The sequence below is a fragment of the Equus caballus genome, chromosome 3 (genome assembly GCF_041296265.1).
Source record: "Equus caballus isolate H_3958 breed thoroughbred chromosome 3, TB-T2T, whole genome shotgun sequence".
NCBI lineage: Eukaryota > Metazoa > Chordata > Mammalia > Perissodactyla > Equidae > Equus > Equus caballus.
This window is the reverse complement of record NC_091686.1, coordinates 35,305,962-35,330,922: the sequence shown is the minus strand read 5'-3', so window position 1 is coordinate 35,330,922 and position 24,961 is coordinate 35,305,962. Positions and strand designations below refer to the sequence as shown.

At 62.6% G+C, this 24,961-nt stretch overlaps 1 protein-coding gene across 5 annotated transcripts in view; it reads left to right on the top strand.

Moving 5' to 3' along the window:
* PIEZO1 (piezo type mechanosensitive ion channel component 1) overlaps positions 1 to 24,961 on the top strand; it is a 65,819-nt gene that overhangs the window by 11,474 nt on the left and 29,384 nt on the right. For all 5 annotated transcript variants that reach the window (XM_023637488.2, XM_070263154.1, XM_070263152.1 and 2 more), the window contains exon 2: positions 20,061 to 20,156. In XM_023637488.2, the coding sequence (XP_023493256.1) occupies positions 20,061 to 20,156 (96 nt within the window). The remainder of the gene's footprint in view (positions 1 to 20,060; positions 20,157 to 24,961) is intronic.

The window sequence follows — 24,961 nt, the reverse complement described above, 5'->3', positions numbered from 1 at the left end:
CCCCAACCCTCAGGGGAGGAGGCCGCACGAGGCAGAGGGAAGAAGAGTAATTGCTGCCTCCAGAGGAGGCTCCAGAAGCTTCTGGGCTGGACAGGCCATATCACATTTCAGAGCCTGCGAGACGCTTCCAGGCCTCCCGAGGGGCCGGGAGCCGGCAGGGTGTCCAGCCGTGTCTTCAGGAGCCTGCGGGGCGGGCGAGGCCCGTGTGGGGGCTGTGGCTTTCTGGACGGAGTGGGCCCTGTCAGGGAGGACAGTGCTGCCGAGGGGCAGGGGCAGGTGCGTCCTGTCCAGGTGGCCTCAGGAGCTTGTGCCTTGGCACGGGTGACTTAAGGACGAGGTGGGAGCTGCCAAGGGTCACCCCTCAGAGAGGAGGGGATGGCAGGGCATTGAAACTATTTTATGGGGAAAGGAGCTGGGGCACCATGCTTCCTCTGTACCCTCTGCCAGACCTGGCCTGCTTCTCGCAAAGCCTGGCCTGCCTGGGGCAGGGCCGTCGTGTGAGATCCTCCAGGGACTCCATCCCCGGCCTGTCCGTTGGTCACTTGTAACTTGGGACTGGTTTCCTCCCTGAACAGTGCCCTTGGTGGTAGCTCCTGCCAGTGGCTGGGCCACATGGCCCCAGAGGCTGACTGGACACTGGACGATAAGTTGCATCCGCAGCTTCCTCACTGCCTCCGTGCAGGCGGCCAGGATTCCTGCCACTTCTTCCCAGTTCTGACACAGGCCTGGGAAATCAGCCCTTGGAGACAGGAGATGCTGGACCCCGGGGTCTCGGTGGTGGTGGGATGGTCATGCTAGCAGCCGAGTGGGGAGCCAAGCCTCCTGCTAGGCCGGCCCCAGGGCATCGGGGTGTTTGGACGTCATTGCCGCCTGTGTCACCACCGTGGCGCCTGTTCTGCCCCAGCCCCACTCTGTGCAGGTTAAAGGTGGGGCCCACTGGGGCAGCCTTGGGACCTCTGCTGACTTCTGCCCTGTCCTGAACACTGTCACTGGGGTGCTCCAGAGTATGGCCGTGCTGGGATTCAGGCTCGAACGTGCGTGGCCCCTGTGTGCCCAGCAGCTGCCGGGCAATGAGCGTCCTCAGAACCAGTGGGGTGGGAGGCAACACATGCCTTCCTCTGTCTGCGGGGGTGGCAGGTACCTGTGGAGCAGAGGCAGTGGCCTGGAAAAGCTCCCAGGCCAAGCTTCTCGTCACCTTTCTCTTCCTGCCTCCAGCCGGTCCTGTCAGACATGGCTCCAAGTCCTAGCTCTGCTGCTGGGCGTCCTGGGGCAAGTTACTCAGCCTCTCTGGGCCTTGGACTCTCCACCTTTAGAAGTGGGACATACCAACCTGCTATTCTAGGCACCCAGTACCTGCAGCCACCCTTCCATCCACTGGCCCTCTCCACGCCCCACTTGGTTTAATTTCCACTCGTAAGATTATAGCCTGCCCCGCGTGGCCTCATGGCCCTGGGGACAACCCGCCAGGTGGTGTGAGTGGAAGTACCTTGCAAAATCCACCTAAGCAAGAGGCAGGGGTGGTGCCACCTGTCCCACGCCCTTGCTCTGCCTCGGGCTGCGGGTGCATGACGAGTCTCTCCATCATGGCATCTCAGGGTGGCCGGGCTGCATGTGCCTCCCAAGGAAGCCTGCCCCCTGCAGCTGCTTGTCACAGCGCTCTGATTAGGGAGCTCTTCACCAAAGGCCTCGGGGCATGTTGGTGGCCTTGCCGGTAAGGTGAGGAGTCCTGGCCGAGTTGACTGATGGCTTGGTGACGTCCCACGGCTGAGACCGGGCATCGGAGCAAGGACACCCAGCCCATGGCTGACCGCTCAGGCGGGAACAGTGGAACGTGCTGGGTCTGGCTGAGTCACGGTGCTGGGCACTCCCGCAGGACAGCACTGAGGGCACTGACTTTGTGGGCTGCTGGTGGGAGGGTCTTCCCCAGGCCAGGGAGGAGGGAGCGGTTGGGCAGGCACAAGCCCCTGCTCCCAGCATGGAGCCCTGGCTTGGGGTGGTGGGAGCCCACACTGAGGGCCACCTTGCCCAGCTCCTGAGAGTGCTGGCAGCTGAGAGTGTTTCCTAATGCCCCTAGCCCCCCTGAGGAAGGATGCTGGGTCCTGCACACTGGGGGCCATCACCAGCCTTGGCTGGAAGCTCCCTGCTCTCAGGACGGGGTTGGGAGTCAGCTGATGGAAGGGGCACGACAGCCGTGCCCTGTGTGGCTGCCCACCCATGAGACCCTGTGCTGTCCTCAAGGCAGCACCACAAAGGTTCGCACTTTGAAGAGCTTAAGCAAGTTCCAAGTCGCACAGCTGGAAGGGATGGAACCAGACATCAGCTCTGGGGCCCGTGTGCTGGGTCACAGGAGGGCGAGTGTGTGGTTGGCATCAAGCACAGAGGCCGGGGCATGCTGCAGAGGGAACGGGTGTCAGGCTGTCCCTGTGGGCTGCCTGTGCCTTCAGACTCCCATGGGATCCGTCTAGATCAAAGCTGCAAGGATCGAATTGTGTGCTTTTGGCCAACAGAGTGGGTGGGGAGGGACCCCAGCCAGTGAGTGTGTCTGCGTGTGGGTGGGGGGGCGGCCCTGGCCTTGGGGACCTCTCCAGGTGAGAGGGACACTGTAGAGGAGGCGTTGGGAATGGGTTTCTACAGCCCCACTTGGCGTTCTGAGTACAGGAGTTGACACCAGGCCTGCCCACCTGTCTCGGCTCCCTGGCCCTCCTGCCCTCTGGCCCTCACTGGTGTCCTGCCATCGGCTACAGCAGCTGGAGGAGGCGCACAGGAACCACACGTCTGTCCTGTCTGTCTGTTAGCGGGGACCCCGGGAGAGCCGCAGTGGCAGCCAGGCCTGGGGCTGGGGGAGCCGGCCAGATGCCGCTTTAGGCTTCTTTCCTTGTGTCTGACCCTGAGGAGCAGGAGGGGCCTGGAAGGGTGTCTGTGGTCAGGGTGCAGCGGTGGAAGGTGGGCGGTGAGGCCTGGTTCTGCTCCCAGGGCTCTGCGGCTTTGGGCAGGTGGCTGGCATCTTCAGAGCAGCCTCCGGCCCTCAGGCTGGAGCGCAGGTCCTGCCCCGGGTGGGCGTTGGCAAACACCTTCATGTGAATAAAGAAAATGATGCTGGTGCTCCAATCACGACCTTAGTCACTTCAGCCTCTGCATGGAGGTGGTTGGCGTCCCCCTTTTACAGGTGAGGAAACTGAGGCTCAGAGAGGACTGCAACCCACAGAGGTGGAACTAGGCCTCTGGCCAAGGCTCTTCTGACCCCAAAGCCTGAGTCCTATAGCCACAAGTCTGCCAGGCCCAGGATCAGGTCCTTCCAGCTCGTGGCATCTCTGGTTCGTCCAACTTGCCCATCGTGGGCGGCAGCCCTGAGGTGACAGCTGTCCCCACGCAGACTGGCTGAGGCCTTCAAGGAGCAGGGTCCAGCTGAGATGGTGGGGGGGAGGGGTGGACGAGAGCTGACCTGCTCCTCGCTGCCAGGAAGGGTCTGGGGCGAGGGGTGGGGGCATGCTGGGATAGAGGGTCTGACCCTCGTGAGTGGAGCTGGCGGTGGGGAGGCTGGCTGGGCCACGCCGGACCAAGGGAGCCCTCAGGCCTCAGGGGGGCCTGTACATCATGGCCTCCAGGGACCCCCACGGATGTCAGCTGCTTGCTTTACAGTTAGGAATTAGATTAGTTTTCCATAAAAACAGGATGTAGGGTGAGCCAGCAGTGTGCTGGGTCTTCATTCTCACTCCCCTGTTTCCTGGAATTGGACGTATAGCTTTAGCCAGGACTGCCCTGTCCCCACCCGCTGCCTCCCCCAGGGTGCAGGGATCGGCCTCGTTCTGCTCTTAAGTGACTGCTTAATCGTCTTCTGCTCTCATCTGGGGAGCTTATCCGTCACCAGGAGCCAGCGTGCCGGTGGTGGGGACACTCCTGCCATCCCCACTGCGTGGTCCCGGGGCCAGATGGGGCATGGGAGAGGGGCTGCAGGCGTCAGGCAGCATGCTGAAACGCCCACTGTGCCACAGTGGTGCTGGAGGAGAGGCCGCTGGCAGCTGCCTGCGCCGGCTGCTCTGGAAGTCTGCAGGGCTGGGCCCAGCCTTGGGTGACGGCCTGTGCCTCGGCCCCTCCCCCCACCATCTGAGGCAGCTCAGAGCTTCAGGGGTTCGCGGGTCCCACATTGCAAGCCTGGGCCTGGAGGGTCTGTTGAATTAAGGTGGCAGGGACGTAGGCAGGACACGGGGGCGTGCCCGCCATGCATGCAGTGCGGGGAGGGCTGCGTGGGGGGCAGCGGGTGTGAGCCGCGTGGATGCTTAGGGAAGAGTCCGGTTGTCAAGGAGCTGTGGGCACATCTGCGAAGGCTGGGGGCATGTCGGGGGACATGGGTTTTGTCCTGTCGCGGCGGGCGCCTAGAAGGGAGCTGAGTCCCAGTCCTCGGCTCCCCCCGTTGCTCTGAGTCCTGAGAGGGGCTGCTGCTCCCTGGTTGCCCGGGAGGCGGCCCCACATTAAAGGCTGGAGCTGGCCAGCCTGGCTCTGTCACTCATCGGCTGAGTGGCCTTGGCTTGTGACCCTCCCAAACACAGCCCCTCCCGGGTGAGCAGACAGCAGTGGGGCCTCCCTCCACCGGGCGTGTGCTTGTCCTGTGAGCGCAGGGCCGGCACCTGGGCTGAGCTGAGGGCATCGCACTTGGGGGAGGGCCGGGGAGGGGGCAGGGCTTTCCACAGAGCCATCGCTTCCCCTCAGCCACTCTCAGCCCCTCTGGTTTCATGCCTTTTCATGCCTCTGGCGGTTTCAGCGCTGACTTCAGAGCGGAAGAAGCCGGCCTGCTTATACCGAGGCCAGGGCCTGCCCCCTCGCCAGGCCTCTGGGTTCTGGTCTCCCGGGAATTGGGAGGGACCCAGCAGGGCTGGCAGGAGTGTGGGCGAGGCTGGGCCCTCTGGGGCGGGCGCAGGGCCTGGCCCAGGAAGGTCAGCATGCTTTGAGGTTCTTTTGTTCTTTCTGGCCCCAGACAGACCACAGCCACAGGCCCGGCATGCCCACTTGGAAATGACCCCGGATGGGATTCCAGAGCTCAGAAATGGCCCTTTCCAGGAAGCATATCCCCAAATTCACAAGTGCTTTTTGAGAGGAGGAGGGAGGGATTGTGGGGAGATGAGCAAAGGGCCCTTCAGCTTCATCAGTGGAGTTTCATTTGGTAAAATATGAGTTGGCAGGAGAAGCGTGTCAGAGGCAAGGAGACGGTGCCGGGGGAGCGGGGCTGGCTGTTACTTTCTGTGACCAGAGCGCCTACTTTCTGTGCTTCTCTGCAGCTAAAAACCTTTTGCAAAGAGAAGAAAAGGAAAGTGAATGTTATATTGAGCTGGTCAGTGACCTTTCACACAAGGGGAAAACTGAGGCCCACTCCTGGCCTGATGGAGCCCAGGGTTCCAGCCTGGGGAGGCCTGCACCCATCCCCTCGTGCCTGGGTGCTCAGCGCAGCGTGGGCTGGGCCTGTCCCAGGCTGGCTCCTGGGTGGGGCCGGGCTGAGCTGCTGCCCAGGCTGGTTGTTATGAGCGGACCGTGTTGACTTTTCCCTTGGCCACTTCATGGGCTTGTTGAATTTCCAGAGGACGTGCAGGGCCCCCGCACGCTGCTCACCCAGCCCTGAGCCACACAGCATCCAGAGTAGCTTCCTGGGCCCGGGTCTCAGAGAGATGGGCCAGCCTGGTGTGCGCAGTGCAGGCTCTCGAAAACAGGGGTCAGTCAGGGTTCCCCAGAGAGACAGGACCGCTGGGGTCTCGGTAGTTGGGCTATCTCCTGTAATGCATACGTGCATATGGGTACACGCACGTGCGTCCATCATCCGTACACATGAGAGAGAGAGAAGGTTGATTTTAAGGAACTGGCTCACACAGTTGTGGGGCTGGCAAGTCTGAGATTTGCAGGACAGCCTGGCAGGCTGGAAATTCAGGCAAGAGTTGACGTTTTGATCTTGAGTCCGCATTCTGCAGGGCGGCTGTTGAGTGTTCCCTCATCCCCTGGGGCCTCGGTCCCGCCTCCTAAGGCTTTCATCCACCGGCCGCGGCCCACCCACGTCAGGGAGGGTCACCTGCTTTACTCAGAGTCCACAGAGTTAAGTGTGAATCCTAAATCCTGCCTTCCCAGCCACAGTCCAGGCTGTGTTTGACCAAACTCTGGGGCCGTGGCCTCGCCAAGCTGACTCATCAGCTCACCGCCACGCTAGCCCGGAGGCCCGTTACCCCGCTCCCAGCCTGCCCGCTCTGAGGAAGCACGCAGAGCTGAGCACCCAGCGTGACCGGCACGTCCCCTGACCTCAGCGCCCTTGTCCCGGATGGAGATAGCTTATCAAGTTCTCCAGGCTGCCCCGAGCACGACCTGTCACCCGGTCATCACACAAGCTCTGTGACGCACTTCAGAAGGCAGTGGGGGGTGCCTTCTGGGGACAGGTGCTGTGCTGGGGCTGGCATCTGCTGGGGAGCGTTGTTGTACCATTTCCCTAAAGGGGAAACCGAGGTACAGAGGGGGCAGGTTGAGTAGGACCTGACACCGTGTCCTGCTGAAATGTGCAGAGATGACCCCAGCCACCTTCCTAAACACCCTGACCGCGACGCCTGCCCTGTGCCACCCTGGCCTCGGCTCTTCATCCCTGGGGACGCCAGGGCTCTGAAGGGGCCCCCTCCACCACCTGGCCAGGCTGCCCCCCTGGAGCCAGTGACCCCGCCCCCACCTGCCAGTAGGAGGTGGCCGGGTGGCATTCCTCCCTAGGTGCAGGGGAAGGGCCCTAGAGAACAGGGCCAGCCTATGACCAGGCTCCGGGGCCTTTGCAGAAGCCAGAGCAGACAGGCCGGGGGACTGAGTCACAGGGCAGGGCTCTGAGTCAGCACCCCAACCTGTGTCCCAGGCCCGGAGCTGGGGGTAGACGTGGGCCCCAGTCTGCCTGGGGTGGACCCCCAGGTTTGGAAAGGCAGCCCTAGCCCTCAGGGGTGGCACCGGCAGGCAGTCACAGCCCAGAGCTCTGTGGAAGCCCCCGCTGCCTTTGGCCCGGCTGCTGTGGGCCATGCTCCTGGGGGAGAGGCACGACTTGGAAGAAGGCAGCAGCCAGAGATCGAGAGGGACAAGGTGACCCCTGCCAGGTAACGAGGACAGAGGGCACTGATCTCCCAGGGGACGTCCCCGGTCACACCGTCAGGTTGGATGCCACACATCAAAGGACAGGTGTGGCAAGTGGACTGTAGTGAATAAGCCTTTGCTCCTTCAAAGTTGGAAAAATGACACGCCTGCTTCCTTCCAGCTCTTGAGGTAACCTTCCGGAGCACTGGGTCTCCGTCTGCAGGGCACGCCCACGTCCCTGGAGGGTGTTACAACATGGATTGCAGGGCTGGCCCTGCGGGTCTGGGCGAACCTGAGAATCTGCATTGCTACCAGATCTCCAGGTGATGCCGATGGTGTGGCCTGGGAACCCCCCTTTGAGGACCGCAGCTCTTTAGAATGGGTTATGCTAAATTTTGTCACAATAAAAAATTGATGGGAAAATGTTGCAGAGGGGCCTTCAAAAGGATCCAGTCTCCTGTGACTGAGACCCAGAGACTGCATGTGGCCTGTGCTGTCTGTCACAGCAAGTCCCACCTCGACACCCGCCCCCTGCCCTCCTCTGGGTCCCCTGAGAGCTAGCTCCCAGGCATTTCCACCCTAGGACCTTTGCACTGGATGTGCTGCTGTGGGGTTTCCCGGCCAGGTCCCGTCTCCCTCAAAGGAGAGGGCTTTGCTCAGGACCCATCTGAGCAGCACCCGCCCTGTTGGCTCCCGCAGGCTTCATGTTTTCATCATCTCATTCTCTTGTGTTTCTTGTGTGCTAGTTAATTGTCCACCTTTGTACCCAGGAAACCGTTGGTCGCTGAGGGTGGCCCCTTGGCTGTCCTGCTCCTTTCCGCATCACTGGGTTTATGAGCACACCTGACACGTGACGGCTGCTCTGTGTGTGTTAATTGGGGGCCTGCAGCAGAGAGCCTGAGTCCTAATGTGCAGCACGCTCTCCCGCCACGCAAGCTGGCTCACCTCACTGGCTGGGTGCTCTCGTGCGGGCCCCGTGTCAAACTCTTGCATCCTCTGCCCTCTGCATGCAGGAGCGAGGTGGCCACCCTTGCCCTGAGGCCTGAGCGGCTCTGGGTAGGGCCATTCTTGAGGGTGGGAGAGGCCCTGTCTGGTGGTCAGTCCTGGGTAGCTTCTGTCCATGTGAGGGGTGCTGGGTGCCCAGGCACGTGGCCTCTGAGGACGAGGTGCACAGCCTGGTGGAGAGGCCTGTGTCCTGGTTCAGGAAAGTCCCCTGTGCGGCGTGGCCTCATCACACCCATCATTTCAGGTGCCCCCAGTGGGGCCGCCTCTGCAGGACCAGTCATATCCATTAGCCTGGAATTCGGGGGTGGGGTGGAGGTGGGGGTGGGGGCAGTTCCAGGTCCTGGAGCGTGTTTGTTTACCCAGAGCTTGAGGCCAACCCCTTTCTGCGCTAATCTGTGTGGTCTGAGGCCTCTGGACTCTCGGGGTCAGGCAGGGAGGGTGGGGGGATGGGAGACCTGGGCCTCCTCTGTGCACTCGGGAAACCAGCGAGCAGCTCCAGGTGGTGAGGGCGCTGGGTGTGCACCTGCTTTAGTTCTAGAGTGAACTCTGGTTCCTGAAGCCACTCGCCCTCCCCTCACGCTCGCTCCCCCCATGCTTGCGGCAACCCCCACAGGCAGATGCTCCTGCACGTCTGTCTCAGAGATCCTCACAGTCCCCCTGGGAGGGCAGGGCCAGGACTGCCGTCCCCACTTTCTAGATGAGAGACCGAAGGTCACAGAGGAGAAGCAGTGACTTGCCGTGGGCCCACAGCCAGCTCTGCTCACGGTCAGCCTCGCGCCTTCCCTGCCTCCCGCTGCCCTCTCCTAGAGGAGCTGCGGGTGCGCCGGGGCAGCCAGCACGGACCCTCCTGCTCCAGGCGGCAGCTCCGTGCGGTGGCCTCATTCCAGCGGAGGATGTTAGCCGCCCGCTGCCAGCTGGACACTTGGGCAGACACGAATCATAACCTGGATCTCCAGGTGTCACCTGGCCCCATCCCCGAGCTGCTGTCCTGTCACCATGCCCACTTCTATCTGTGCCTCCCGATGGGCGCCCTCTGTGACAAGGCTGCCCGTGGACGGATGCTCCTGTTGTCAGGGGCTGCTACCTGGAGCTGCTGTCTGTCCCCGGCGACCTGGTGTGCGGGTCGCATGTAGGTTGTTCCACCAAGGTGGCATTTGCGAGTTTGGGCCTGCGGGTCCAGGAAAGAGCAGATGGTACCGAGCTTCGTGTGCAGAGGCACAGAGGTCGCAGCTCGGTCTCCAGGAGAGCAGTGAGGCTGTGGGAGGACGTGATGTCCACACAGGCAGCCCGGCTGGGCCCACCGAGCTTCAGTCTCCCCATCTGACAAATGGCCCAACAGGAGGCCCTCGCTGGCATGGAGCCCAGGGCCAGGCCTTGGGAGCACTCACAGCAGTGCAGCGAGGACCCTGTATGACCTGGCGAAAGTCACCGCATGGTGGGGTCTGCCCTTCACAGTCTAGGGGTGCAGCGCAGCTGGGAGCCCCTTTCCTTGAGGCTGGAAGGGGTCCTGCCCGTCCCTGGAGAGTCTTGGTGGCAGGAATCCAGGAGGGCAGTGACCTGAGGATGAGGCCCGCCTCCCTCTCCCACCCACCGTGTGGCAGCAGGGCTTCCTGTGCCAGCTGCTGGCTGTGGGGACCTCATGATGGGCTGACTGTGTCACCCCCTCACTGTGGGCCCCCTCCATCGGGTTCTAAGCTCTGGGTGGCCTGGTGGGTGGGGTGGTATTACCAAACCACATCCCCGCGGAGGTGGGTGTGGGCAGTGTGGGGGCTGCGACGCGTCTGGGCCCTGCGTCCATAAACTGCCCCTTCCTGGGCGCCCGCCCGTCTGCCTGTTTACCTGTGGAGGTGGCTGTGCAGATGGGAGCCTGGTGCCTGCCCAGGGTGGGGGTCTGTGCATGGGGGTCCCTCCCTGTGGAAGGTGGGCCCCACCCCTGGCCTGGAATCTGGGCGTGTCCCTGTGGGTGGAGGGGTCGCTGTGGCAGGGTGGTGACCTTTCAGGGGAGCAGAGCTCAGGACCAACGACGGGCCAAGGCCACTGTGGTTCTCTGGCCCTGGGCAGTGGGGAGGGTCCTGGGAGAGGAGCAGTGGGTCCCATGTGGGGATGTTTCCTCGGCTGGAAGGTGGGTCTTCACTGATGGCCGAGCCCCTCCTTGCTCACCTGTCTGCCTGGCAGAGAACGTCTACCTGTGGTGGGGGGACCTGGAGGTGACTCCACGTTCAGACACTTTGGGGTCAGGAGGCCTGTAAACGGTCAGTGAGGCCAGGCCGCCTGCACCCCCCAGGAGCACCCTGCCCCACCCGTCACCCCCAGCCCGGGCTCCTTGGGACAGGGCAGTGCTGGCTGAGAGGTCGGGCTCAGGGGTTCAGGTCCCTCCTGCTTCAGCTGCCATCACCTGGGGGAGCCACGTCCTCTGCAGCCTCGGTCTGTGCATCTGTGGAATGGGCAGAGTGGTGTCGGCCTGGGCTCCTGTGGGGTCTCAAGACTGCCCCCGCGGCATTGTTGCTGCTACACCATCAGGAGCCCCCAGGACTGGTCCAGTCCCCTCCGTCCACCCCTCGCTGCTGCCTGTCTGCTGCTGTCCCCCGCCCCTCGGAGCCTCATGGCCGACACGAGTCAGGTGTTTCACCAACAGCGTAGGCCCAGCGTGGCTGGAGCGTGGCCCGGCTCCAAGCTGGTGGGTGCTCTCCAAACCCGGGGGGGTTGAGTGGGAGGACTTTGGGGTTCCTCTGCCCAGCACACAGGGGCCATCAGGCCCCCTCAGCCCTGGGCACTCACCATGGCTTCATGGAGCTAGCGGTGCCGGGAGGGGGCCTGGCCGTCTCTGCCTGGCCCTGCTCAGGTCAGGTGACCGTGAAGCCAGGTTTCCTAACCCGGACGCCGAGCTGGTTAAACCCAGACACCAAGCTACCCAGACGCCATGCTGGTTAAACCTGGACACCATGCTAGTTAAACCCAGACACCAAGCTACCCAGATGGCATGCTGGTTATTGATTGATTGATTGATTGATTTGGAAGATTAGCTCTGAGCTAACATCTGCTGCCAATCCTCCTCTTTTTGCTGAGAAAGACTGGCCCTGAGCTAACATCTGTGCCCATCTTCCTCTACTTTATATGTGGGACGCCTGCCACAGCATGGCTTGCCAAGTGGTGCCATGTCTGCACCCGGGATCCAAATCGGTGAAACCCTGGGCTGCCGAAGCGGAATGTGCTCACTTAACCGCTGCGCCGCCGGGCCGGCCCCACCATGCTGGTTAAACCAGAACACCATGCTGGTTAAACCCTGGCCAGCACGGCAGTGCCCCAGGCTTCTTGGCCAGGCTCCAGGCAGGTCACTGTGCCCCTCGGCCTCTCCTGCCCATGGCTGCTGAGGGCCCCTCACCCTGCCCTGGCCTCCCCCGGGAGCCCATGTGTGAGTCCTGTGGTCTCCGTTCTGTGGCGGCCTCGGTTTCTTTCCTGTGAAGCTCCTTTAGAGCTTCGTAAACTGTGACAGGCTCTAGACCTCTTCCTCTCTGCACCTCGGGATCTGCGCCAGCCCTCAGAAGGGGTGAGGGTGTGAGCTCCCCAGCTTCCTCTGGGCTCTCCGTGAGGCAGGAGGGGGCCTCCCTCCGTCCTTCGGCTCGGGGCCAGGCGGGGAGTGGGAATGCCGTGAGGGTCTCGGCCCCGCGACTGTCCAGTAAAGCCCCGAAGGCCAGTGTGTGGCCAGTGCCAGGGTCGCCAAGGGGGCAGAGAGGCTGCCCCTCACTAGGTGGGCCTGTGGGGTGGTGGGCGCTGGCGGGGGACGGGGTCTCAGGCAGGCATGTGCTGGAGAGTGTTTCACAGAGGGTGACGAGCAGGTGACAAGCAGGAGGCGAGTGACTGGAGCACAGGATGCTGAGTGGCTGGTGTCTGGGAGGACCAGGCTTTCCTTGGGCCACCGGCGTGGCTGGCGGGGCTGGTGTGGGCCGGCCAGGGCCCTCAGCTCCTCTTCCCACCCTCCACTTCCCGGTCTGCATGCTCTCCAAGGGCCCTGCGTGCCCAGGGCCTCTGAGACGCCAGGCCCCCTGCCTATGTTGACTCCCACCACAGTTCTTGCCCCCAAAGGGTGGGGGGCGCTCAGATGGCCGGCTCCCCCTATGCCCTAGGCCGACCTCGCCAGCGTTCCTCTTCCAGAAAGGGGATGGATCTAAGTCCTGAGTCACCTCTGGGTCTGGGTCTGGATTCAGACCAGATTCTGGATTTTTGTCCCCTGCCTTGGGGGGCTGGGGCAGGTGTGGCCACTCGAGTGCTGTGGGGGCTGCTGTGGGGGCTGTGGGCCCAGCTGGCTGGGCGTCTCCAGAGGGCAGAGGACAGCCAGGCAGCCTCGACGTGCCCCGTCTGTCTTCCCTCTTCCTCTTCCTCCTCTTCTCGCCCTGCTGGCCTGCTGGCAGGAGCTGGCAGGGAAGTGTTTATGGGCTTCTCTTCCAAGCCAAATAAGGCAGAGCGAGGGCTCACAGGGAGACGCAGCGGCTGGGGGCAGGCGGGACTCGGACTAGGACCCCTGCCCCCAGCCGCTGCCCTGGCCTGGCAGCCGTCATCTGGGGACTCTGGTCCTCTCGTCCCTGGGCTCTGCCTGGCTCCGAGGAGCTTAGCCCGGCTGGTGGCAGAAGGCAGACCCACGAGGTGCCCACCCGGGTCCGGAGACCCCAGGTCTAGTCCTGCCACTGCCTTGGTGCTCCAGGACTCAGATGGCTCACGTCCCTCCCAGCCTGCAGCCCCTCTGGGAAAGGAAAGCCTGGGCCTTGCACCCGGCCCCTCTGGTTCACTTCCTCCCATCTTTTCTTTTCCATCCGTTCATTCGTTAACGACTCCAGTAACGCGTGAGAATGTTCTCCTTGTAAAAAAAAAAAGGAGACCGTACAGATACTGCCAGGACCCTTCTGCAGGGTAAACACTGACATCAGGTTGATGTAGATTTTTCCGGGCCTTTTTATGTTTGCGTAAACGAATGCTCCTTCTGCTTTAGTGTCACACAGAGGAACCGTGGTGCACCGACGGCTGCCTGGGGCTCATGGCGCCCCATGGTGCCTGGAGACTAGGCCACCTTAGTTCTCTCCTGCTACACGCTGGGTGCGGTTTCAGTTCCACCCCCTAGGGGGAGCAGTTACAATCCCTCCCGCTTAACAGATGAGGAAACTGAGGCACAGAGAGGCATCCCCCATCTCCTGCAGAGCTGGGCAGAACCCACAGACCACAGACATCAGCTTGTTGGCTCCCCTGTGTCACAGGCAGTGGGACCGAGGCCCAGAGTGGGGCCAAGACAAGTTTTCCGACTCCTGGCGTGGGCTGTGTGCCACCGTGTTGCCTCCTTCCAGAACCTCTTCCTGATGTCCCAGCCCACGGCCAGCAGCCCTTCTCCCTTGGCCCCCAGGCAGCTCGGGTGCCCTGTGCCGCACCTCGAGGAGAGCACGGCAGGAGGGGGAGGGGTGGCCGTGTGGTGGGGCAGCAGCCCCTGGACTCTGGACCCTGCCACCTCCCCCTGCCATCCTGACTCTGTTTCCTCCCTGCACAGAGGCCCTGGCCACCCCTCTGGCCCAGTGGGAGGGTGGGCAGCTCTGCCCTGGGCTCCCAGCACCCCTTAGCCCCACCCTGGTATCCCACGTCGGGCACTGCCGTGTGCCCTGCTTGCCACTGTCCCCTCTGCCGAGCTGGTCCTGAGCCACCTCCCTCCACGTTTGTCTGCAGCTGTCCTGTAGGGCTGGCTTGGCAGCCCCTTCCTCCTGGCCTGGGGTGACCCTCACCCACCCGCCTTCCATTTTCTGGCCTGGACCTGCGCCATTTACGAGGGTGTCAGCTGTGTCCCTGGGTCTCCCTCAGTTTCTTCATCTGCAAACTAAAGGTGACTACATGTCCCTCGCAGTGCCCGGGGACAGTGATGGCGATGGCCGTGGTGTGTCCCCCGTCCTTGCTGCCTTTCTCTGGGACACCCGGCAGCCTCCTGCCATCTCTCCCTGGCCCACTGTCCTGTCAGCTCCCAGTGCTCATGCTGGCCGCAGCACAGCATCCCTCCACCACGTCGGTCACGACTCCCCGTGAGCCCAGGTCATCCCGCCCACGCCGGCCTATGGGCACAGGCACCTTGGCACTGTGTCCCACTGGCCACACCTGTCTCCTACAGGCTCCTTGTGAATGGTACCAAAACACCTGCTCAGAGGGAGGATTGGGTGAGGGCCCCACGAGCCGGGGACCTGCCCACCCGTCACCACCACAGCCCTCATGCTGCGTGTCCACCCTACTCTTCGAATGGGGAAACCGAGGCTCGGAGCAGGCGCCCCCACTCCAGCTCCTGTAGGAAGGACGGGCCAGGGAAGGTCCCGGCGAGTTCCAGAGCCTCGTGGCTCTTCTCCCACCTGAGTTGGAGGCCAGCCTCAGGGACACGTCCCAGGAACCACATGCTGACACAGGGTCCCATGTGTCTGATGTCCCCTTGGCAGACACCGTCTCCCTGTGGCCATGGCCATGGTGTCCGGCCCTCTGCATGGACCGTCCCTCTCCCCACCTTCCCTTCCTGACCTGGCACCAGTGGAGACCAGGGGTCGGTCCCTCCCTCTCTGGGCCTCAATTTCCTCCTCTACAGGACAAAGATCTGGCCGGCTGGATGTGGGCCAGGGCCTTTAGGCTCCAATGCACCTTCGGGTGAGGGTTCGGGCAAGGGTCTGTGAAGGGTTAAGCTGTGCTGGTCGGGGGGACAGGCGGCCAGGGAGCCCTTTCCTGCCCAGCACGCTTTCTCCCCGCGCCACCCCCATCCTATTGTTCCTGGCTCAGGAAGATGCATATTTCCCTCATGAGGTCACTGCCCTGCCACTGGCAGCTCCTGATGGGGCTGGGGAGGTGAGCTGCCCCGAGGCAGGCCCTGTCCCCCTTTCTTGGAAAGTCTTTGGTGCCCACCTCCTCCCCAGCTGGATTTCTTCTTTCTCTGCTGGAACCTGAGGCTAATTGAAACCTCCTCCAGCCTTGCCCACGTCTTAGCCAAAAGCTATGCCACCTCCTCCAGGCAGTCTGCTCTGATGCCCTGAGCCTCCTCAGCAGGCACAGTCATAGTGAGACCGCGTTCATGGCACTTAGACCAGCAGCCCCACAAGCCACATAGACCAGGGATGTTTTGAAAGACCTAAGTCCTGGCTGTACCACTACGAAAGCCCTTCTCCTCTGAGAGCCTGTTTCCTCATCTGAGCAACGGCGGGGTGGAGCGTTGGCCAGGAGTCCACTATCTAGGCCAGTTTTCTTCTGCTCCCGTGCTGGCCGAGGTCACTCTTGCTCTGCTGGCCGGCCTCTCGCCCACCCCCAGTCCCTGCTCACTGGGGAGGGACAATGAACTGGGGGCATAACCTGAACCCCTTCTTTATCCTGCCCCCCAGGCTGCCCTGCTGGGGTGGGAGCCAGCGGGTGCAGCTTTCCCAGCTCATGTCCCCTGGGCTGGCATCTGGGGCTGTCCGGGCACCACCCGCCTGCCCGGTGCCAGCTTCCTGGCAGGGCTGACAGCAGAAGATGGAGTCAGGGAGACCAGCCAGGGCCAGCCCATCTCAGCCTGTCTCTGGGGGAGCCGGGTGCTCTGGTGGGACAGCTGCGCCGGGCCATGCTGGAAGCATCCCGGGGCCCCCAGGAGAGCTGAAGGCTCAGCGTGCTCGTCTGTGTGGGCAGAGAGCTCACCTCCTGGCCTTTCTCTAACTGTTCGCTGTGTCCCCAAGCCTAGACAGTGCCTTCCACAGGGCGTTAGCTGTGTGTTAAATGAATGAATGAATGAACGAATGAGGGACTCTCAGGCAGGCCTTGTGCGTGCTGTGGTCCACAGTTGGTCCTCCCAGGGTGGGGGCGGTGCCATCCGTGCCCTGAGCTGGGGCTGCTGTGCATCCGTTCCCAAGTGCCTCCCACACCCTCCCCTCTGACCCCGCTCCCTCTGACTCTGTCTCTGATTTCCCGCTTTTGGCAGCCAGAGCTTCTTGGAGATTCTTTCCCTCCTGCTCAGCCTGGGGGTGGGGAGAGGACGGGAGGCCCTGCGCCCGCGCACCTCGTGGCTCCACTGGCAGCCGCAGTGCCGGCCTGGGCTGGCCCCTGCTCTCGGGTTCTGGTTTCTGAAATCCTTCACTGATTTCAGGGGCTGTCTGCTTGTTTTTTATTTTGGTAAAATACATATAAAATTTACCATCTTAACCATTTTTAAGCATACAGTTCAGCGGTATGAAGTATGGTCTCAGTATCGTGCAGCTGTCACCACTGTCCATCCGCAGAACTTTTCATCTTCCCAAACGGGAACTCTGCCCCCGTTAGACAGTGACCCTGTGCTCCTCTTGCCGCAGCCGCAGGCTCTGCTGGCAGGCCCGGGGGAGACCGTGGGAGATGTGGAGGCGCCACCGCATCCCTCTTCCTGGGAAGCTCCGCCTCTGGGAGCTTCCCTGGTGCCTGTGCCACGTTAGATGCCCCTGTCACAGGCTTTTGAGACCATCCGTGGTCACGTGTGCTTGTTCAGTGTCTGGTGTCCCTGGCGGATCAGAACAGGAGTGCCTCAGGGCAGGGCCTTCAGAGCAGATCTTCAGGAGAGAGGTCCTCCAGTGGGGGGTGCGCAGGTGGATGAAAGACTGGATGGGTAGGTGGGATGGGTGCCTGGACAGATGGATGAATGGGTGAATGACTGGAAGGTTGGATGGATGGATGATGGGTGGGTGGGTGGGTGGCTGGCTGGCTGGCTGGATGACTGGAAGATGGGATGGATGGATGCATGGATGGATGCATGCATGCATGGATAGATGGATGGATGGATAGATGGATGGAGGGATAGATAGATGGATGGATGGATGGATGGATGGATAGATGGACGCATGGATGGATAGATGGACGCATGGATGGATGGATAGATGGATGGATGGGTGGGTGGATGGATGGATGGATGGATGAACACCTGGCTAGAGAAGATCTCACCAGGCTGGTACAACAGGGTGGGTGCTGCCCTCTCTGGGGACAATGCTGGGTCTGGCGCTGTGGTGGGGAGAGAGGCAAAACCCAGTAGGCTGAAAAGTGCGACACTGGAAACAAGAAGGAACTTGAGAAGCCTTTGCCTGAGACGCATTTCCCTCCTTCCTCTTGGGCCAGATCAGATTGATTTTTTTTTTTTTTTATGAAAATGTATAATTGTTGAAAAACTTTAGATTTAAAGAGTTGAGCTGATCACTATAGCTGGCATGCGTAATGGAAGGAGGAGGCGTCCTGACGTTAGGGACAACTCCTAGGGGAGCGAGAGGGGTGCTGTGTGTCCAGAAAGGAAGGCAGCAGGTCAGGAGTTCGGACCGTCTGCGATGAGTCTATTTGGGGCCCACCATGCTGACCACGTGGTTCTCAGGTTTCCTCATGGCTGGGTTGAGAGGAGCTTGGTCAGGTGTTGGAAGGGACTGAAGCCCTGCATCCCAGCCCTGCACTCAGCACCTCACACCCGTGATTCAGTTTAACCCTCCTGACACCCCTTCAGGCAGGTGGTGTTAAGCCCCTTGTATGGATGTGGAAACAGACCTGGAGGGCGAGCTGACCACACAGGCTATGAGGTCCGGCTGAGAGTTGGACTTGCTGCGTGGCCGGCGGATGGCTCTGTCGAGGAGTGCTGGCTCCTCTAGCCACCATCTCCTCTCGCCTCTGCAGCGCCTGAGCCCCTATTTGGGCCAGAGGCTCGGAGGGAGGTGGAGATGGAGAAGGGGGATGGGCGAGCCAGCCTGGGCCCCCTCCAGAAGCCGTCCTGCGTCCTGAAGATGTGAGGAGGAGGTGTGGACCGCCCCTGGCACTGCCAGTGTTCCTGGGCCTGGGTGTGGGGTCGAGTGTTGGCAGCGGGCCGCGGGGTCTCAGTAGTCTGAGTTCTGTGAGGGAGGAGCCCCTGCTCTGTCCCGGCCTCTGGGATGACCGTTGAGGGTGTCCAGCTAAGGCCTGTCTGCACCACAGGGGCCCCAAGACCGATGCTTCCTTCTAGCACAGAAGAGGGTGCCATCGTCACCAGCTAGTGACCGGCAGCAGCTCCCTCAGCGCCATTCACATGTCCTTATCTCCAGAAGACCCCGGGAAGGTCATTGTGATCCGGGCAGCTAGGCGCTAAGGCCATGCCCCGAGGGGACCCCGGGCGGGGTGCAAATGCCTCTTCCGGACAGTCGCGATCTGCTGGCATCCTTCCCAGACATGCTCCCAAAGGGCTTACTGCAGCGCACCCCGCCTGGCTCTGCTGGCCCCCAGGGGCGATGGTCTGTGTAGCCAAGTCCGTGGCCAAGTTCAGGTCAGCGGGTTTCGGCCCTGGCTGTCCAGGTCGCTGCTGGGTGGAGGTCTCAGTCACTGCCAGGCTGGTGACTTGCTTCTGGGGGTCTCAGGAGTCTGGGGGGCAGGAAGCGTGGGTGGGATCCTGGGCCCCTCTCTCAGGGACTGTGTCCAGGGCAGGCTTTTTCCGTGCCTCTAGGTGGGAAGAAGAGGAATCGGGTCCCCTTGCTCGGTCACAGATGTCTGGGCTGTGAGGCTGGCTTGTCCAGGAGGGGACAGATTCCTGGTGGCACTGGTGCCTGCAGTGGTCTGCTTGGTCCTCTCGGGCCTTGGGTGGACGGGGCTGGGGTCAACCTGGGCCTGCTCACCAGCAGCAGCGACTGAGGAGCGGGGCAGGCAGAGGTGGCTGCAGCCCTGGGGCTCACCAGCAGTGCCACGTGTGCTGGCCCCCGTGGCAGCATGTCGTGCCTCTGCTGGCCCAGCCCCCTCGGGTAGCCCAGGAAAGTCTGGGTGGGCCCCCAGTTCCCTGGTGATGAGACCCACATCAGGACACAGAGCATTTCCTACGCCATCTCCTGACGACCCTCAATTCTGGGACACAGGCTCCGCCAGCACACAGCAGGCCAGGTCCCCAGCCACCCTGATGTGCGTTGTCGAGACAGCGTCAAGTGGGCCAGGCTCAGAAAGGGCCCCCGGTGGGAAGACTGTGTTTGAGCTGATAGGAGGAGAGGCGGGAACAAGCCACTGAGACATGGGCCACTCGCAAAGGCAGGTCAGGAGCCGGGCTGAGGCCATGTGCGATACCACGTGCGGATGCTCTGGGGAGCATGGCCGTGGGGGCCGGGTGAGTGGCGGGTGCCAGGATGGGGCTGCTGCTGGGCGCACGTGGGCATCCTCATGGCTGTATGTGACTGAAGGCTTGGGGAGCTGGATCCCAAAGTCAGTTGTGCTGTATCTTGGTTGAAAACAAAAAACTTTAAAAAGGAGAAAAAGCAAGTTATGAAAATCAGTCATGACCTTGGTATCTGTCCACAGGAGGGTGGACACCACATTGTCATGTGTGCCTGGGACACATGTGACCTGTGCCACTTGGGTCCATGTGGAACAACCCCCAAACGGAATTTGGGGAGCAGAACCAGTTGTAGGAGGACACAGTGTGGCAGTGTGATGGTGTGACAGTGTGTGCTGAGAGACGGATGTGTCATATGCTAAGCGGTCACTCACACCTGCAGGGAGGCGGGCAGCCTCACAGGGACAACCAGCCCAGCCCAGGCAGCGATGTTCTGGGGGCAAGGCTCAGGGGAGATGTGTGGGGGGTGCTGTTCTGGGGAGATGCTGGGGGAGGTTCTGGGGAGATGTAGGGGGTGCTGTTCTGGGGAGATGCCGGGGGAGGTTCTGGGGAGATGTGCAGGGTGACGTGGGGGAGATGCTGGGGGAGGTTCTGGGGAGATGTTGGGGTGACGTGGGGGGTGATGCTGGGGGAGGTTCTGGGGAGATGTGCAGGGTGATGTGGGGACGATGCTGGGGGAGGTTCTGGGGAGATGTGGTGGGTGGGGTGGGGGTCGATGCTGGAGGAGGTTTTGGGGAGATGTGCGGGGTGACGTGGGGGGTGATGCTGGGGGAGGTTCTGGGGAGATGTGCAGGGTGATGTGGGGACGATGCTGGGGGAGGTTTTGGGGACGGGTGTGGGGCTGGCTGGCCCTGCTATGCGGCCGTGGTAACCTGTCTCCTCCCCGCAGCCTGCCTGTTCCGCTGCAACGCGCTCTCGCTGGTCTACCTGCTGTTCCTGCTGCTGCTGCCCTGGCTCCCGGGCCCCTCCCGGCACAGCCTCCAAGGTAAGGGCTGGGGGGCATGTCTCGGGGTCTTTGTCCAGGTGGACCCAGCCCAGGCACCTGGGAGCAGGGGGGTCTTGGGCCTCGGGCCGAAGCCCTGGGCAGCAACGGACTTTCTCTGCGGTTTAACAGCCGTGGGTAAAGGACGAGCACCTCGTTTCTTGTCATAGACCTCCGGCTAGTTTCAGAATCTCTTTTCTGACCTGTGTTTCAGGGAGCATGCTAAAGGTAGTGGGGGTGGTCAGATGGACTCCTCCATCCCTGGGCGTCCCCCCAACAGGAGGCTCAGGCCCAGTGCTGTGGGCTGGCCGTCCTCCCACTGGCTCCCTCTCTCATCCCCCACCCAGCCCCCAGCACCGTCCACACAGCCCCTCTGCCCAGCCACCACGTCAGCTCTCCCTGCCCTCGCAGAGTCAGGCTCCATCTTGGCTCTCTTTTTTTTTTTAGATTTTATTTTTTCTCCCCAAAGCCCCCTGGTACATAGTTGTATGTTCTTCGTTGTGGGTCCTTCTAGTTGTGGCATGTGGGACAGTGCTTCAGCGTGGTTTGATGAGCAGTGCCATGTCCGCGCCCAGGATTCGAACCAACGACACACTGGGCCGCCTGCAGCAGAGTGCGTGAACTTAACTACTCGGCCACAGGGCCAGCCCCATCTTGGCTCTCTTGGCGTTCCAAGGGGCCTCAGTTTAGCTCCGACCACCTCGTAGGTTGGGTAGCTGGGCACACATGTCTCCTAGGTTCTGAGCTCCTGGAGGGCGGGCGCTGTCTCAGACTTCTGTGCCCACAAGACAGACAGAAGTGGGAAGGCCCATCAAGGGGCTGTGCCACAGGAGGGTCTAGACAGTGACGACCATGGCACAGCCATCCAATAGGGGCTGGGAGCTGAGAGCTGTCACCTGTTGGAGGGGGACAGGGCCACATGGGCACCCTGCTCCCTCTCCTGCAGCCAGATGACGTGGGGACAGACGGTGGCAGGGGCCCAACCCCTCCATCCTGGGGCCCCTCCCACCCACCCTCTGGGTACTTCAGTGTCCATTTTTGTCCCATCTCTTCAGTGAGAGCAAGTACTCAGGGCCGTGTTCCCAAGGCTGCATGCATGCCTGTGGGTGGGAAGGGCCCTTAGGTGTTGGAGCATGAGGAGAGGTGCCCAGGCCTTAGAGGGGATCTCCAGGAAGCAAGTTGTCGGTGGTGTGGGCCCCAAGGCCCGGCAGGGATGGGCGACAAAGCAGGGCCAGGGTTTGGACGAGAATCGTGAAGGGTGACAGGACCCCGTCCCCGGGGGGTGCTGGGTGCAGCACACTGGCTGCTTTGGGGCCTCTGGAGTGTCCTGTGGCTGCTGGACCAGTCCCTGCACCGAGTGGCTTAAATGGCATACGTGTGCCTCTCACAGTCAGGGGCGGAACCAGTACCATCTCTCGGCTAAAATCAGGTGTCACGGGGCTGGTGCCTCCCAGAGGCCCCAGGCGAGAATCTGTTTCCTCGTCTTCTCCGGCTTCTTGGCTCCTTGCCCGTCTCTCCCTCGTCCAGGCTGGCAATGGCTGGTCATGTGTCACCCCTGTCACTCTGTGACCCTCCCACCCCCTCCCAGTGTGAGGACCCTGTGATGACGTGGGGCCCCCTGGGATCCGGGATCAGCTCCCCTTTTAAGGTCAGCTGATTGGCGACCTTGATCCTCCTTTGCTGTGTAAGAAAACATATCCACAGGCTTCCGGGATTGGGGTGTGGACATCCCTGGGGGGTCAATGTTCTGCCTCCCACAGGGTGACAGGTCACCCCCTCCCTGGAGTGTCACATCTGGCTCTAACCGCGTCGTCTGTCCCCCTCCTTGCTCCAGGCGCTTGCAGAGGGCGCTGGTCTTGGAGTGAGGGTAGAAGTCAGGGTGCAGAGAGGATAAAGCCTTTGGGGAAGGGCCTCCGCACAGGCGCCTTGCTGGAAGCTGCTGGGGACCTGAGGCCACACCCCTCCCAGGCCGGCTGGGGCAGCTGTCGGCTGATTCCCAACTCAAGCCATCCGGGTCCACCTCCCCACTGAGGAGGGCCTGCTGGGCAGCCTGCATCATGCCTTCCTCTTCACTCTGTGGAGCCAGTTCTGTCTGTTCCCAGGCCCTCGGCCTGTCCCTTAAATATTTCATGCCCTGTAGGCAATTGGGAACACTCTCCTCTAGTCAGCCGTGAGGACGCGCAGCTCCTGGCCAGGGCAGGAGGCCGGAGTCGGGAGGGTTGGGCAACAGGGGAGGGGCACTGGGAAGACCTCCCTGCCTGATGTCCATCTGTCTATCGGTCTGGACTCAGAGGCCCTTCAAGGACAGGGGGACTGCTGGGTTTTTCCGGGCGGGAGAGAGGAAAATGTGAGGCCTGCCCGTGCCTGAGCGCCTGGCCGAGGGCTGTGAGCTGTGCAGCGGCCGGGCCTGGGCGTCTGCCCCTGGTGGAAGGTTTGACGCTGCCTGGGCCCCTGTGGGCTCTGACCCCTGGCCCCATCCCTGCGTGGGTGTCCGCTTGACCTCGGGAGCCGGGAAGGGGGCTCCCTGTGCAGGGAGGAGAGAAGGTGGGAGTGTCCTCTCAGTGTTTCTTCAGGATGGTTCTGGCTCCTTCCTTCGTCATCGTGCCCGGCTCTGGGGGTGGGCCAGGCATGGGGGCTGGGGTGGCGGGCGGGGACCCATGTGCCCCAAGAAGGGCAGGGCAGGGTGGAGGTGCAACAGAAGCTGCAGTAGACCCTGGGGACAGCTCCTGGTGACCTGCTTAACATTTAGGGACCCGAGGAGGCCCCGTCCCTGCCTTAGAGCAAAACACCCCAGGCGGCCCTGCCCCTCAGGCCTTAGCTCGCCTTTGATTCAGGTGGGGTGTGTTGGCCAAGGGCCAGTCTGGTTTGCTTCTCAGAGGGTGAGGAGCCTAACATTGGTGGGATGAAGGGACCAGAGGCCCCTGTGAGTAATCCCATCGCCCTTGCCCAGACGCCGGCATCCGGGGGTCTCAGACCTATGAGCAGATGATGCCCCCACCCAGTCTCAGCAGAGCGGAGCCCCCAGGGCCTCATGGCTCAGACTGGATTCACCCCCTGGCCCATCCCTCTTCTGCCCCCGCCTGTGGACCACCCTCCGTCTGATGGGGCCTCGGACATCTGGAGGGTGCCCCTTCCCTCGGTTTCTCAGAGCACATACTGGAGCACCCTGTGTGCCACTCCGAGGGACCCCCACAGGCACCCCACGCACCAGCCTCGGCCCTTGCTCAGCTTGTCTTGGGTGGGGGGCTCCTCACGGCACAGGAGCTCTGCCCTGGCGTGGGCGCTGCACCAGCCCCAGAAGAGGGTTCTGTGCGCCAGGCCTTTGTGGATGGCGGGTCAGCAGGGGGAGGGGGGAGGACACTGAAGGGGCAGCAGGGAAGCCCGGAGGGCGGCGGGCCGGTGGTCTGTGAGCCACCACTGGTGGCAGCGGGAGTCAGGACCACTGCCGAGGGCAGGGGACGCCCTGGAGCCTTTGCAGACTGAGCAGCCCCATCAGGCCAGTTCTGGGGGCTTAGACCCAGGGCTCCCACTCAGGGTCAGACAGATCAGACAGCTGCTCTTCGTGCACCCCGTTTGGCCCCCCCACTTCCTTGCCCTGGGATCCACAGCCTCCCAGCCCCACTTCCCATCTCCCTGTGGAGTCCTGCCCGAGCTGACGCCCTGCGGGGGAGCCCTGCTCCGTAGGATGGGTGATTTCTGGGCCCACCCTCCCCACCATGGACAGAGGATGGGGCAGGGAGCAGGGACAAGGACAGGCCATTCCCCGTGGACTCCCTCCTGCCCCACAACAGGTCTTTGTCCTTCCATGATGCTCCCTGCGTTATGCAGGCCCCATGTGGAGGAGTGAGTGACCCTCGGTCCCAAGGAGAGAGGCAGGCAGCACCTTCCTGCAACTGTGGTGTGGGGTCCAGAGCCCACGCCCACCTGGAGCCGCTCCTCCCCTGCCTGCGGATGGCTCCGTCCCGCACTCAAGGCCGGACCTCGGCGTCCACGGGGACCTGTTGCAGCACTCCCGTGAGCCCCACCACACCCTTTGTACCTCCTGGGCATGTGCAGGGGCCCCTCACCTCCTGACCCCCTGCCCACCCAAAGCCAGAGCTCCCTTTGGGCTCGCCCATCCCTGCTGTCCACCAACCCTGTGACTCCCAGGGCGCTGGCTGCTCTCCCAGCCTGAGGCTGGGCTCGGGGGCGATGGCGGGAGAGCAGCACAGCTGGGACAAGCACGTGCCGAGTGCCGGGCAGGGTCTCCCCTGGACTGGGGTCCGGCCAGACGCCCTCCCTGGGGGTCAGACTGGCAGGAGGCGAGGCAGAGGTGCTGATGGGGTGAGGGGGGCCGGGGCTCAGCAGTGCAGGAGTTTGAGATGCCACCAGACCCCAAGGAGGCGTCAGGAGCTCGGGGCTCCAGGAGTGTGCGGGCTGTTAGAGGCAGACGTTTGGGGTGCTGGCAAGTAAAGGGGGTCCACAGCCGCCTCTGGAGGAGAAGGCCAGGTTGGGGCGCCTGCCTCGGCCTCTGTCTGCCCCACAGGTCAGCATGGGGTTCCCGTCCCAGCGGTGCCTGGTGGAGCCTCCCGGCCTCTTCTGCTCCCTTGCTGCTCCAGGCCTGGCCGGGCAGGGAGTGCCAACACTGCAGGCCCAGGGCTCTGGCCCCTCTGGCCTTGCGCTGGCTCATGGTCCAGGACACTGTGTGGCCAGCCGAGAAGTGAAGCAAGAAGGAGAGGGGGCGGCAGGGGCAGGGGTAACTCTGACATGCCTGCTGGACAGATGTCCAAGAAGTGCTGGACGGGAAGGTGGTCGGGCAGGGGCCAGGT